The following is a 14,578-nucleotide window of genomic DNA, read 5'->3' as shown; positions in this document are numbered from 1 at the left end:
CCCGTCTATATATTCCCAACAAAATCAATAGATGACCCTCTTCAATTTTTATATTACTTCGAATTACCTATTTATTTATTTATTTTGTCTCAACTTATCATCACTTTTGGCTTCTTATGATCAAATGAAGTGAATTCTGTTTAATATTTGTAAATCTTTTTTAAAATTTAATTTTCATTTTAAACGTGTAAATCTAGTTCACTTTAGCTTGAAAATTGACTGATATGGTCAAATTATAAGCTGGGAATTATGAAGAAGTACAACGTCTATATCCACGTATATATATTTATTGTGTCTGAAATTGTTTACACCACTAATGTATTTAATCAATTACAGCAAGTTATTTACTTCATTCATTTTGATTTATGTGATTTTATTTTTTATTAGTTTGTTCTAAGAAGAATGATTCCTTTCATAATTTGAAATAATTCTATTTGAACTTCTCATTTATTCTTAATGATAATATGTTATGATTCAAATCTTATGCCATCCATGTTTATTACTATAAAGTTCAAAAGTATGTTATGATTCAAATCTTATGCCATCCATGTTTATTACTATAAAGTTCAAAAGTATTATACCCTGGCACATTTTAAAACCACAAGTTTTAAAATAATTTCTTTCTTATATTTTATGTCATATAAATTGAAATAAATAAAGTATTTTATATTACTATATTCATGTCTCACATTATTATAAATACACCATGCATACCTCAACCTCAACCATACTAAGGGTTTCTTCTACAATTAAAAAGGTTGGAGACATTCCTTCAAATTAAGAGTTCTCTCCACAGAGTTGAGAGGCCGATAAGCACAAATTTACAGTTTAAGGAAACGGGCATATATATATAATTAGCACTTACAGTCTTCACTACAAATTACAGTTAGGTTACCTGTAGTTTCCTAAAATGCAGCAGCTCAAGTCAATTTTGAGTTCTTCCTCTTTCGGAAGCAGCTCAAAGCGATCCAGTTACAGCCGGAACTTTGACTTGCCGGAGGACTCAACGCCGACGACGTCAAACTCTCGCAATTTCAACCGCGCCGCAATGTTGCCGATTTTCCTCAACGATTTGCAGAGAAACAACAATTACAACAACGACGACGACGATGACGAGGAATTAGTAGAAATCACGGTAGAGCTGGATGATAATTCGATCGTTCTGTGTAATTTAACGCCGGCTAATTCATCGCACAATAATACCAAAGCTGCTGGTGGTGGTGAAGAAGTTTCTAGAACATCCGGCGCCGGTACCAAAATTAGCCGGAGATTTTCAACGGGATCGCTGACGTCGAGATCCGACGTGGATGATGATCACGTTTTTTGTACTCGGATTAATGATAATAGCGAGCAGACGATTTTATCAATACGCGAAGAGATGAAATCGCAATTGAAGCTAGTGAGGAATAAATCGAGTGCTCAGCACGCGCTTGGAGGATTGAGATTTATAAGCAAGAAAAGTAGTGGAGAATTTGAAGATAATGTGCTATGGGAAAAAGTTGAGGCTCGGTTCAATGCTTTGGCTAAGGAGGGATGGCTTGCTAGAGAAGATTTTGGTGAATGCATTGGTACGTTTGAAATTTCAATAACTAAAATGAGCAATAGGTTAAGTAGCAACTTTAGAACCCATAAATTTCAAATTTTGGTTCTGATTACATAATCAAAATAACTACTATATTTTCTTTTTAGCCTTATTTTTTTGTTTTGCAAAATTTTTTAAAATCTTCGGTATGATACATGCATATGCCTTGCTCAATGGTATGAGTTTTCACGAATATATCTGATGATATATACGGGTAAGTATAAGTTCTATGATAGTATTTCATAAAATTATTACTGGTAAATTTTTATGATAGTAATTACTCCTAACTGATAACACGATAAAAATGATTATTGTTTTCGCAATAAATATTTTTTATTAATTTGCTCTAATATGTTAAATTAATTACACTATCGTGTAAAAATTCATTACGGTGGGAGTTTTTGATGCAGGAATGGAGGATTCGAAAGAGTTTGCGGTGGGAGTTTTTGATGCACTGGCGCGACGGCGGCGTCAAAAGACGGCAAAGATAACAAAAGCTGAGCTTCATGATTTTTGGTTGCAGATTTCTGATCAAAGTTTCGACGCTCGCCTTCAGATTTTCTTTGACATGTGCGTGCACTCGTTGATGCTTTCTCTTTTACTAGTATCTACTTTGTTTTTCTTTTCGAGTGTCTTTTTTTCGAATTTAAGTTATACACACCGGTAGTGAAATTTTTTTTCATAATTCATACGACTATTATAGTTTTATCTATTAACACACTTTAGCTACTTATTAATGCTTATTATAAGAATTTACACCTTGTTGAAAACATGCATTTCCCTTTTCTAAAACGCAATTGAACAAGTTTTTATGAAATGAATTTATCCGCTATTTTACGGAAATTAAAATCCTAGCCGCGATATAATTTTCAATTATTGATTGTTGTCCAATTATTATTTTTCAAGTGCTCACATGTTACATGTAATACTCATTATAGGGCGGATAGCAATGGAGACGGAAGGATTACCAGAGATGAAGTTCAAGAGGTAAGGTTATTAAACGGTAACTTCTAAATAAAAAACTGAAAGAGGTTAAAGTTCATAATATACTTTATACTATTCGTAGTATTTGTCAAATAGCAGAAGAACAGGGTACTGGAGAACCACGAGTTTTACTCACTGAATCAAAATCTTTATTTAATACTGCAAATGATATAGTTAGAAATTTCTAATAGTATCTTTTTCTGTTTGGTTCTTCCAACAGCTAATAATGCTGAGTGCTTCGGCAAATAAGCTATCCAGATTGAAGGAACGTGCAGAAGATTATGCTTCTTTGATAATGGAGGAATTAGACCCTGAAAATCTTGGTTACATTGAGGTACCAAATTCTTGATCTTCTTATCAATTATAATCTCTTCTTACTTCCTCACCTTAACATTTTTCAAAAGGAGTCAACGAATTTGTTGACCGGTCTATATTTGCTGCCCCAACAAAAACTTATGTCCAAATTATTCGGACCGTAGACCCACACTGTTGGAAGACCAACAACATTATATCAGTCAGAACACAAAAAGTATTCTGATTTTGGAATTTAGTTCATTGATTGGAACTATTTGAGAAGTCTTTGTATGTTTTGGGAAAGGACCTTTTTCCACTTCTGTCGTGTTTCCCCCATCGGGTGGGATTAAATATATTATGCTCCTTATTTGGGGAATAAACCCACAGAAATAATATTCACGGTAATAAAAACGGAATAATAATGTAGCACCAAGATACGGTAATTAACAAGAATAAAAGAGTAACAACGACACCAAGATTTTTACGTGGAAAACCCTTTTAATAAGGGAAAAAACCACGGCCCCGAGAGTAGCAACTGATATCACTATAGTAAGGAATTTTATACTTTGTAGATCTGAGTAAAATACTCCAAAGACCATTACAACACTCAAAAGAAATAACCCTCTTTTGATATTCCCACCACACTATAATATCGTTCACTCTCTATTTTCGTCACAGACTATTTTCTTATACCCTGTCTGTGAAACCTCACTCTTTCTTTCTCTCTTTGTTGGTGTGTAGAAATGAGAGTTGAAGCTCTCCTTTTATAGCCAAAGCTTCACCCTCTAAAGCCTACAATATTTGACAATTTACACACACTTTTCACAATTCAACAAAGTTGGCTACCAAACCAAAGAAATTCAACAAGGTTGGCTACCAAACCAAACTAATTCAACAAGGTTGGCTACCAACCAAACCAAGTCAACAAGGTTGGCTACCAAACCAAAGAAAACTCTTATTAGGCACATGCCTAATACTTCTTCAATGAGATGGACATCATCAATCTCCCCCTCCAGTCTCATTCATCTAGAGGAGGTAGCACTGTCTTCTAGTTTGAGTGCATGCCGACAAGTTCTTTGCATAGCTCGAACTTGTTCCTTGGTACCACCTTGGTCAGCATATCTGCGGGATTCTCACTTGTAGAAATCTTCAAGACTTTTAGAGATTCATCATCTACCATTTCTCGAATCCAATGATATCTCACATCAATGTGTTTGGTCCTTGCATGGTACATAGAGTTCTTGCTAAGGTCTATTGCACTTTGACTGTCACAATAGACGACATACTCCTTCTGATGCAATCCAAGCTCTTGAAGGAATCGCTTGAGCCATATCATCTCCTTGCCAGTTTCTGTAGCGGCAATGTACTCTGCTTCAGTTGTTGAAAGTGCAACGCACTTCTGCAACTTAGACTGCCATGATATAGCTCCCCCTGAAAATGTAAATAAATATCCAGTAGTAGATTTTCTGTTGTCAATGTCACCTGCCATATCAGCATCTGTATAGCCCTTCAAGATTGGATCAGATCCTCCAAAGCACAAACAATCTCCCGTGGTACCTCTCAGGTACCTGAGTATCCACTTGACTGCTTCCCAATGTTCCTTTCCAGGATTTTCAAGAAACCTGCTGACAACACCAACTGCGTGAGCAATATCAGGTCTAGTACATACCATTGCATACATCAAGCTTCCGACTGCTGAAGAATAAGGAACTTTAGCCATGTTCCCTTTCTCTTCCACTGTTGTAGGACACATCTTTTTACTCAACTTTAGATGACCAGCAAGAGGTGTGCTGACTGGCTTAGCATTCTTCATGTTGAAGCGTTCTAGTACACGTTCAATGTACTTCTCCTGAGATAGCCACAACTTTCTACTTGTTCTCTCTCGAACTATCTTCATCCCTAGAATTTGTTGTGCTGGGCCCAAGTCCTTCATATCAAATGACTTGGACAGATCTCCTTTCAACTTTGCTATCAACCCCTTGTCTTTTCCTACAATTAACATGTCATCCACATACAACAACAATATAATAAAGTTATTCTCAGAAAATCTTTTGAAGTATACACATGGATCAGAATAGGTCTTTAGGTATGTTTGACTTTTCATGAATGAGTCAAACTTCATGTACCACTGCCTTGGTGCCTGCTTCAATCCATAAAGACTCTTATTCAATTTGCACACCATGTGTTTCTTTCCAGCTACTTCAAATCCTTCTGGCTGCTCCATATAAATCTCCTCTTCCAAATCTCCATGAAGAAATGCAGTTTTCACATCCAACTGCTCCACTTCAAGATCTAGGCTAGCTGCTAAGCTCAAAATTGTTCGAATAGAAGTCATTTTGACAACAGGTGAGAAAATTTCGTCAAAATCAATACCTTTCTTTTGTTCGAAGCCTTTAACCACCAATCGAGCTTTGTATCTGACCAGCTTGCCATTTCCATCTTTCTTGAGTTTAAAGACCCATTTGCATTTGAGTGGTCTTTTACCCTTTGGAAGTTCAACCAGCTTGTATGTGCCATTTTTCTGTAGAGATTCCATCTCTTCTTGCATAGCTTTCATCCACTGGTTCTTTTCTGGATGGGACAACACCTCCTTAAGACTTTCTGGCTCCCCCTCATCACTGATGAGGACATACTCTGTGGAAGGGTACCTGCATGACTCTACCCTTGGCCTCTCTGATCTCCTCAGAGGTTGAGGTTGTTCTTCTCCCTGAGTGGGGTGCTCCACTTCCTCGACACCTTCATCAAGTTGCTCCCCCTGCTCAATAACCTCACCAGGTTGCTCCCCCTGCTCGGCAACCTCGTCGGTCGTACTTTCTGCACTTGTGGGATTGTTAGAAGTAGAAGGAATAGTAACAAAGTTAGGAATTATACCATTCTTCGCCTTTTCTGACATATCAGCAGCAGTTCCAACTTCACTTTCTCGGAAGACTACATCTCTACTTCTGATGACCTTCTTCTTTACAGGATCCCACAGTCTGTACCCGAACTCTTCATCTCCATATCCGATAAATATGCAGGGAATAGATTTATCATCCAGCTTTGTTCTCTGCTCTTTTGGTACATGTGCAAAAGCTCTGCAACCGAACACCTTCAGATGCGAGTAGGACACCTCCTTGTTGGTCCAGACTCTCTCTGGGATTTCAAACGCCAACGGAACTGATGGACTCCTATTGATCAGGTAACAGGCTGTCTGAACTGCTTCACCCCAGAATGACTTAGGCAGTTTAGCCATTCTGAGCATGCTTCTCACCTTCTCCACAATGGTGCGGTTCATCCTCTCGGCTACGCCATTGTGCTGTGGGGTTCCAGGAACTGTCTTTTCATGTCTGATCCCATGACTTGAACAATACTCTTCAAATTCCCTTGAAGTGTACTCACCTCCATTGTCACTTCGGAGACGCTTTAGCTTTCGACCCGTCTCCCTTTCTACTAGAGCATGAAACTTCTGGAAAACTTGAAACACCTGATCTTTGGTTTTCAAAATATAAACCCATAATTTTCGTGAAGCATCATCAATAAAAGTAACAAAATATTTGTTACCGCCCATTGATTCAATTTCCATTGGGCCGCAAACATCAGAATATACTAAATCAAGTATATTCAATTTTCTTTCAGACGATGTCTGAAATGAGACTCTATGCTGCTTACCAAATAAACAGTAGTCACAAGGTTTTACCGTTGTACCTTTGGCATAAGAAATGAGTGATTTCTTGGCAAGAATCTGCAATCCCTTCTCGCTCATATGACCCATTCTTTTGTGCCACAAATCTACAGAAATCTCATCTTGTGCCGCGTTCAATTCACCTTGGCATATTTCTGCATTTGTCCTGTACAACGTGCCACGAGCAACTCCCTTTGCAATCACCAATGATCCCTTAGTGAGTCTCCACTTTTGATTTGCAAAATAACTCTCGTATCCATCTCGGTCTAAAGCAATTCCCGAGATCAAGTTCATCCGCAAATCAGGTACATGCCGCACATCCTTTAGAACCAATGTGCATCCGACATTTGTCTTGATACAAATGTCACCAATCCCCGCAATCTTTGAGTAACTTGTGTTACCCATTTTCACTGTGCCGAAATCACCTGCTACATATCTGCAAAAAAGATCTCTTACCGGTGTGGCATGGTGAGATGCCGCTGTGTCAACCACCCATTCCGACTCTGGACCTGACAGGTGCATGCATTCCTCTTCCTCATTTATAAAGAGGACAACATTATCATTATTTTGCACCATGGCGGCTGTGTTGTCGTCATTCTTCTGGCCACTGGTTTCACCTTTGCCCTTCCTTGGATTTGGGCAATCTCTTTTGAAGTGACCTGGTTGATTACAGTTGTAGCAATTTCTGACTCTTGATTTGGATCGGTTCTTTGACTTCCCACGAGCTCCGGATCTACCATAGTTGTTCGAACTCCTTTGATAACTCCTGCCTCTACCTTCTGTGATGAGAGCCTGTCCTTGATTTTCAGGCTTCTTTCTCATCTTCTCATTGAGTAGAAGAGCCGATGTGACATCTTTCAACTCAATAGTAGTCTTACCGTGCAGGATGGTTGTTGCCAAATTATCGTACGAAGATGGCAACGAGTTCAATAGCAAGATGGCTTTATCTTCTTCCTCGATTTTCACTCCGAGGTTGGCAAGCTGTGTGATTAGTCCGTTAAACACATTTAAATGTGACAAAAAATTCGTACCTTCACTCATGTGTAGGGCGTATAACTGCTTCTTCAGGTACAATTTATTTGTCAGCGTTTTGGACATGTATAGGCTTTCCAACCTTGTCCAAATTCCACGTGCAGTGTCTTCATCAATGATGTTATTTACCACATCATCTGATAAGTGCAACCTAATTGCACTAGCAGCTCTTTCATCCATGTCAGCCCAATCCTCAGCTTTCATGGTATCAGGTTTTTTGGCATCAGCATCTAGTACCTTGTGTAATCCTTGTTGGATGAGCAAATCTCTCATCCTTCTTTGCCATGTTGAGAAACCGTTATCTCCGTTGAATTTTGATACCTCGTACTTTACTTCGGACATTTTTATTTTTCACCGAGTATAGTACTACCGATAGTGAATAGTATTTCAGTGAACGAGCAGAACCTGTGCTCTGATACCAGTTGTTGGAAATAAACCCCCACAGAAATAATATTCACGGTAATAAAAGCGGAATAATAATGTAGCACCAAGATACGGTAATTAACAAGAATAAAAGAGTAACAGCGACACCAAGATTTTTACATGGAAACCCTTTTAATAAGGGAAAAACCACGGCCCGAGAGGAGCAACTGATATCACTATAGTAAGGAATTTTATACTTTGTAGGTCCGAGTAAAATACTCCAAAGACCACTACAACACTCAAAAGAAATAACCCTCTTTTGATATTCTCACCTCACTACAATATCGCCCACTCTCTATTTTCCTCACAGACTATTTTCTTATACCCTGTCTGTGAAACCTCACTCTTTCTTTTTCTCTTTGTTGGTGTCTAGAAATGAGAGTTGAAGTTCTCCTTTTATAGCCAAAGCTTCACTCTCTAAGGCCTACAATATTTGACAATTTACACACACTTTTCACAATTCAACAAGGTTGGCTACCAAACCAAACTAATTCAACAAGGTTGACTACCTAACCAAACTAATTCAACAAGGTTGGCTACCTAACCAAACCAAGTCAACAAGGTTGGCTATCAAACCAAAGAAACTTTTATTAGGCACATGTCTAATACTTCTTCAATGAGATGGACATCATCACCTTATACAGTCTTGGGCAATCTTCATCTCTTAAACTAGTTTTTGGGATTAAGTTAGACCCGATATTAATTTCTTAATATGGTAGCACTTTGCTTAAACTGAGATTTGAAGAAGACTTGAAAAAAGATTAATGGAAGTAAAAACCAGCTGGTTCTCTGGTTCTGCTAAGCTTAATAAAATATCATAACACAATGAATTAATAGAAACATGAATTATTAGTCAAATCATAGATGTCTCCATCAAACTAAAAGAGATTAATCATAGGCATAAAAAATGAAATTAAGCATAACAGAAGCGCTAGAGCATCTAAAACGCATCTTCACGTACCAAAAACTACAAGATCATCACTTTCATTCTGGGGAGATTTGAGGGATGGTATCATTTGAGTCGTTTTAGATTATTCAGTAACACAGTAACATTATTCTACTTTGACGAATTTGGGATAAAAGCACCTCATAGTCTTTTTCTTTCAGTTATGGCAATTGGAAGCACTTCTTCTGCAAAGGGACAATTACATGAACTACAGCAGATCTTTAAGCACACCAAGTGTTGGATGTAGTCAAAACTCAGGATCCCTTAAGCCGAAAGACATAATAAAGAGAGCCCGCTGCACCCTCGAATGTCTTGTACTAAAGAACTGGCAAAGAGGTTGGATTCTATTGCTGTGGATGATAACAATGGCTGGACTTTTCACATGGAAATTCTTACAGTATAGGCAAAGGGCAGCATTCCATGTAATGGGATATTGCTTGCCAATAGCTAAAGGTGCTGCAGAGACTCTCAAGTTAAATATGGCACTCATCCTTTTACCAGTTTGTCGTAACACATTAACTAAGCTAAGGACTACAAGAGCCAGGTTACTTATCCCTTTCGACGATAACATCAATTTTCACCAGGTGAGCAGAACAAAATTCACCAATATTAGTACTCTTGAAGTTTATAATGAACATAATTTTCTTCTGAACTATGTCATTTCAATTGGCAGATCATTGCATTTGCCATAGCAGTTGGAGTAGTACTTCATGCGGGGAACCATTTAGTGTGTGATTTTCCCCGTCTGGTTAACTCATCTACAGAAAAATTTGCACTTGTATCGTCTCATTTTGACAATGTGAAGCCTAGTTATAAAAGCCTTTTGACTGGTGTTGAAGGCATCACAGGTATTGGTATGGTAATTTTGATGACAATTGCTTTCACATTAGCATCACGACGATTCAGGAGAAATTTGGTGAGACTGCCACCTCCTCTCAACCGATTAACAGGCTTTAACGCATTTTGGTATTCTCATCACCTTCTCGCAATGGTTTATGTATTGCTACTAATACATGGAATATTCCTGTTCTTGGACCACCAATGGTATCACAAAACTGTAAGGACAATTATGAATATATATATGAAGCACCAAATTACTTATCAATTAACTATGATTAAATGCTCAATATTTGCCGCACATGATTGTTGCAGACATGGATGTACATCTCCATTCCATTGCTCCTATATGCTGCAGAGAGGAGTTTCAGAAAATGCAGATCAGAATACTATGGAGTTAAGATTTTTAAGGTAACTTGAAATATCAGCCCATTATCTTTCCATCTAGTAGAGAATTTATACTATAAAAATGATAGAAGGAAACAAATGAATTGATTTTTCTACCTATACAGGTTTCTGTACTTCCAGGAGATGTTCTCAGCTTGATTATGTCAAAACCAAATGGTTTCAAATACAAGAGTGGGCAGTACATATTCTTGCAATGCCCAACAATCTCCTCATTTGAATGGTGTGTGAGTTCGTTCCTCATTTAAGCTGATTATATATACACAAGCAGTAATTAAGTATCAATCTTAATATTTTTCCAGGCATCCATTTTCGATAACATCAGCACCAGGAGATGACTACCTCAGCGTTCACATACGCACTATAGGTGACTGGACATCAGAACTTAAGAATGTATTCACTGAGGATAACAGTTCAGCGTGTGTAATTGGTCGAGCTAAGTTCAAAGAATTTGAAGATGTTGATCAAAGAAGGTACTTCATTAATGTTATTTGACATGTAAAGTTTAATCGCGATTCCTGTCAATATGTCTAAAGGACTTATCTATGGTGCAGTTTACCTCGATTGCTTGTTGATGGACCGTATGGTGCGCCAGCACAAGACTATCAAAATTACGACGTCTTACTTCTTGTAGGACTTGGAATTGGAGCTACACCTTTTATAAGTATCTTGAAGGATCTGTTAAACACTTCAAGAACAGAAGACAATGTGGTACTCATCCTTTTTCTCGTTTATTGTGTATTCTTGGTTAAATAAGTAAACATGTGGTATTAATCTTAGTTAATACATTAACTTCAGGATTCTAGTACTGAGATCACTTCATCATATGATAGCTGGAGAAGTGTTGCAACTTCAAGTGTGGCGTCGAGTGGAAGAAAGAAATTACAGAGGACAAAAAATGCATATTTTTATTGGGTTACTAGAGAACCTGGATCGTTCGAGTGGTTTAAAGGGGTCATGAATGAAGTTGCAGAGATAGATCACAAGGTAGTATATAATAATCATCAATGAATGTCCTGAATAGTAGCTACACCAATTTTTCGCTTTTGATTAATAATTCTACTATGGTCTATTAGTATTGTAGTTTGACAATCTTATTACCAATTGGCTGCAATGAAACAGGGTCAGATAGAGATGCACAATTATTTGACAAGCGTTTACGATAAGGATGACGCGAGGTCCACTCTAATCACTATGCTCCAGGCACTTAACCATGCCAAACATGGTGTTGATATCCTTTCTGGCACTCGGGTATGATCCATATTCCATCACTACTACCCTCATTCGAAGTTTCTTAAAGGGAAATGTAAAGAACTATTCGGCGAGGCTGGAATTTTTTTATAGGAATTTAGTTCAATCATACAACAGCAAAGCGTAGAGTGCAATTGGACTGGTACATTTTCCACCAAGTACTGACTTTAGACTATGCAGGTGAAGACACATTTTGCTAGGCCCAAGTGGAAAGAAGTATTCAACAGAATAGCTTCCAAGCATCCTTTTTCAACAGTAGGTAAGAAATTGTTACAACCTCAAACTAAGGGGTCGTTTGGTACGATGGATAAGCAAAAATAATCTTGAGATAAATATTTAGTACTGCCTTATCCCTTGTTTGGTTACTAATCCTGAGATAAGTTATATCATAGGATTAAGAATAGTATCAGGATAACTTATACCTGTGAGAGGGTAGAATAGTAATCTCAAGATAAGTTATCCCATGATAAAGCAGTAGAATTGACAATCCTAGGATTAATCAAAACAGTACTTAAAAAATAATATCAGGATAACTAATCTCAGCATAACTTGTCATCAAAGCGAACGACCCCTCAAGTTTTTTTATTTCAAAGTGATGTTTCATATCTGATTCTGCTTGTCGCTTTAGAGCTTTGGATCGACATTTCAGCAATATAATCCAAACTTCTGACAAAATATGACCAAAAATAGAGGCTAATAAAGAAACTATGAAGATAAATAATCAAAGGCATCGCAAGCTCGTACGTAGCAAAATCTTATGATGTAAGCAATATCTACTGACACTATTAAAGATGTTCTATAATATTAGCTTTCTTTAACTTATTATAGCCTGTTATTTACTATTTTTATCAAGTTATCACTTAATGCATATCAAAGTAATTTACCTTCAGTTATTTTATAGTGAAGTGACTGTATAAATTTTTATTATACCGTGAATGCATACTGCATAGAACTTAAACTCAAAAAGGAAAAGGAAAGGAAAACGAACAAGCAGTACTTAAAGAATTATGTTGTGCAGACTCTCCAAAATATTGCTGCACCCATGTCGGTTCCTCCAAAAATACACTACTTTTGAATGATCCGACACGCATCCGGCGACATTTTCGGAGAGTCCAAACAATATAGTTTAAGAAAAAAAAAACAAGGGAAAATTAGATATTAAAAAGATATCAAGTTAGATCTTCCTAACAAGATAAATGATGCAGGAGTCTTCTACTGTGGGACGCCTGTTTTAGCAAAGGAGTTGAAGAAGCTATCAAAAGTATTGACTTATAAAACATCCACAAGATTTGTTTTTCACAAGGAGCACTTTTGAAGCTAGATAATTTGGGTAACAAGCAAAACATTTTCTCTTTTCTTTTTCCTTTGTTTTCATTTCTGTAGTTATTTGTAGAAAAAAGGAATACATGTGAGTATACATATTGATTTAGCAAAATGTAAATGCATACATACAGCATACAAATGATTATAGTGAGAAAGATATCTATATGTGATTAAAGTAATTTCAATATAGGATTATAGTCCCAAAGATATCTATATTTAATAGTGTATAACTTTTTAAAAAGAATGTAAATTGTTATGATAAGGTATGCTCAGGAAAAACATACAGGAGAAGAATATATGTTCCTAGTGGTTTCTAGTTCGAGTCGATTATTTAAATGGTCATTCAATTATTTAAAATTACTTAGTAAATTCATATTTCTTTTGTTTGTAATAGAAAAGTCACTTAACTATTTACATTATTATATAGCATTCACAATGACGCTGCATTAATCCCAAAAGATATTCTCCTACAGTTTGTAGTTTAAGACTGTAACTATATTGATATTTTTTTAAAATATTTTTCAGTTGCGACTACTCAACAATTTAAAAAGAACATAAATGTAGCTTGCAGTCTTGGATTGCAAACTGTAGGAAAATATTTTTGGGATTAATTCGATGTCGTTTGAACTTTAGACTGGGTAAATTATCATCGACCGTTAATTTTATGTCGAATTTGGCCTAATCTATCAGATGCTAGTATTACTAATTCAATCCCTCCATCCCTCTATTTAAACTAATACTTCTAACTAGTCTTAACGTACGTATTTTGCGCGTGTACCTTATCTAGATAAGTAATACTTTTAATCACATAAATACTATATTAAAATTTGTGTTTGAGTTATAGAATAAGAGTTTGAGCATCTGAAATTGAAGAAAAAGTTGAAAATAGTAAAAAATTTAATTAGAATAATTTGTTTGTATGAATAATTTTAATAATAACAACAAAAGCTTAAAATTTTATTTTCACAATTGCGAATGAAAGAGAATAAATTTTTTTAAAGGATATATTTCATGCATGTGATACAAAGAGTAATTAATTAAAATAGAGGTATATTTATAATATACATTATATATGACTGAAAATTTTGTTCAATTATTTTGTTCTAATATTATTCATGCCTGAAAATTATTATTTTTACTTTATAATTAATATTTACTTATTTATTTTATTGGTAAGTCCATAATATAGAATAAAAAATTAATAATATTTGAAAAGTATTAGAAAAAGATAAAGGTTGATAATATAGAGGATAAAATAGGTATTTGGTTATCGAAAATTTGAGAAATATAATTGACTAACCTTTTGAGTGATATAAAAATACTTAAGTGATTTTTATGTTACAGATAAAATAAACATGATTTTAATAAATAATTTCAGACAGTTAAGTAATCGACTTCTTCCGGTTCTAAATTTTCTCTCTTGCAAATAGCATTGCACATTAAAAGAATCTAATGAGTTTGTATGGTGCATAAAGCAGTATATCATTTATTCTCATGTCTTACCCGTTTATCAAATAGATAATCCTGTGACTGTTACCTTAAAATTTAAATTTAAAAAATTAGTTAGGTACCTGTTACCAACTAGTAATAAAATATCAATTCATTTGACACTCAAAGCACACACAGTAATGACTATTTTAGAACAGGGTACTACTTAGTACATTCATAAAACCGGTCCGGGCGGAGCTATAGTTTTACTTGCTGGTTCGGTAGAATTAATAATTTTGGTTCCAAAAGTAAATTAGGTAGCTTGTTAAAATTGTTGGAAATAAACCCCGTAAAAATAATATTTACGGTATTAGTGATAAATTCGGACCATTAAATTATGGCTAAATCAGCA

General features: G+C 35.9%; 1 protein-coding gene across 1 annotated transcript; it reads left to right on the top strand.

Moving 5' to 3' along the window:
* Positions 1–813: 813 nt before the first annotated feature.
* Positions 814–12,871, top strand: LOC104222200 (respiratory burst oxidase homolog protein E-like). Its single transcript, XM_009773395.2, has 14 exons — positions 814–1,568; positions 1,993–2,152; positions 2,521–2,569; positions 2,787–2,900; positions 9,084–9,506; positions 9,596–9,979; positions 10,075–10,170; positions 10,272–10,387; positions 10,467–10,637; positions 10,719–10,875; positions 10,963–11,151; positions 11,287–11,415; positions 11,596–11,674; positions 12,621–12,871. Exons 1-14 carry the CDS (start codon positions 911–913, stop codon positions 12,728–12,730), a joined length of 2,835 nt encoding a protein of 944 aa, XP_009771697.1. The 5' UTR covers positions 814–910; the 3' UTR covers positions 12,731–12,871.
* Positions 12,872–14,578: the final 1,707 nt, after the last annotated feature.

The sequence above is a fragment of the Nicotiana sylvestris genome, chromosome 6 (genome assembly GCF_000393655.2).
Source record: "Nicotiana sylvestris chromosome 6, ASM39365v2, whole genome shotgun sequence".
Taxonomy (NCBI): domain Eukaryota; kingdom Viridiplantae; phylum Streptophyta; class Magnoliopsida; order Solanales; family Solanaceae; genus Nicotiana; species Nicotiana sylvestris.
This window is presented reverse-complemented; position numbering and strand designations above follow the sequence as displayed.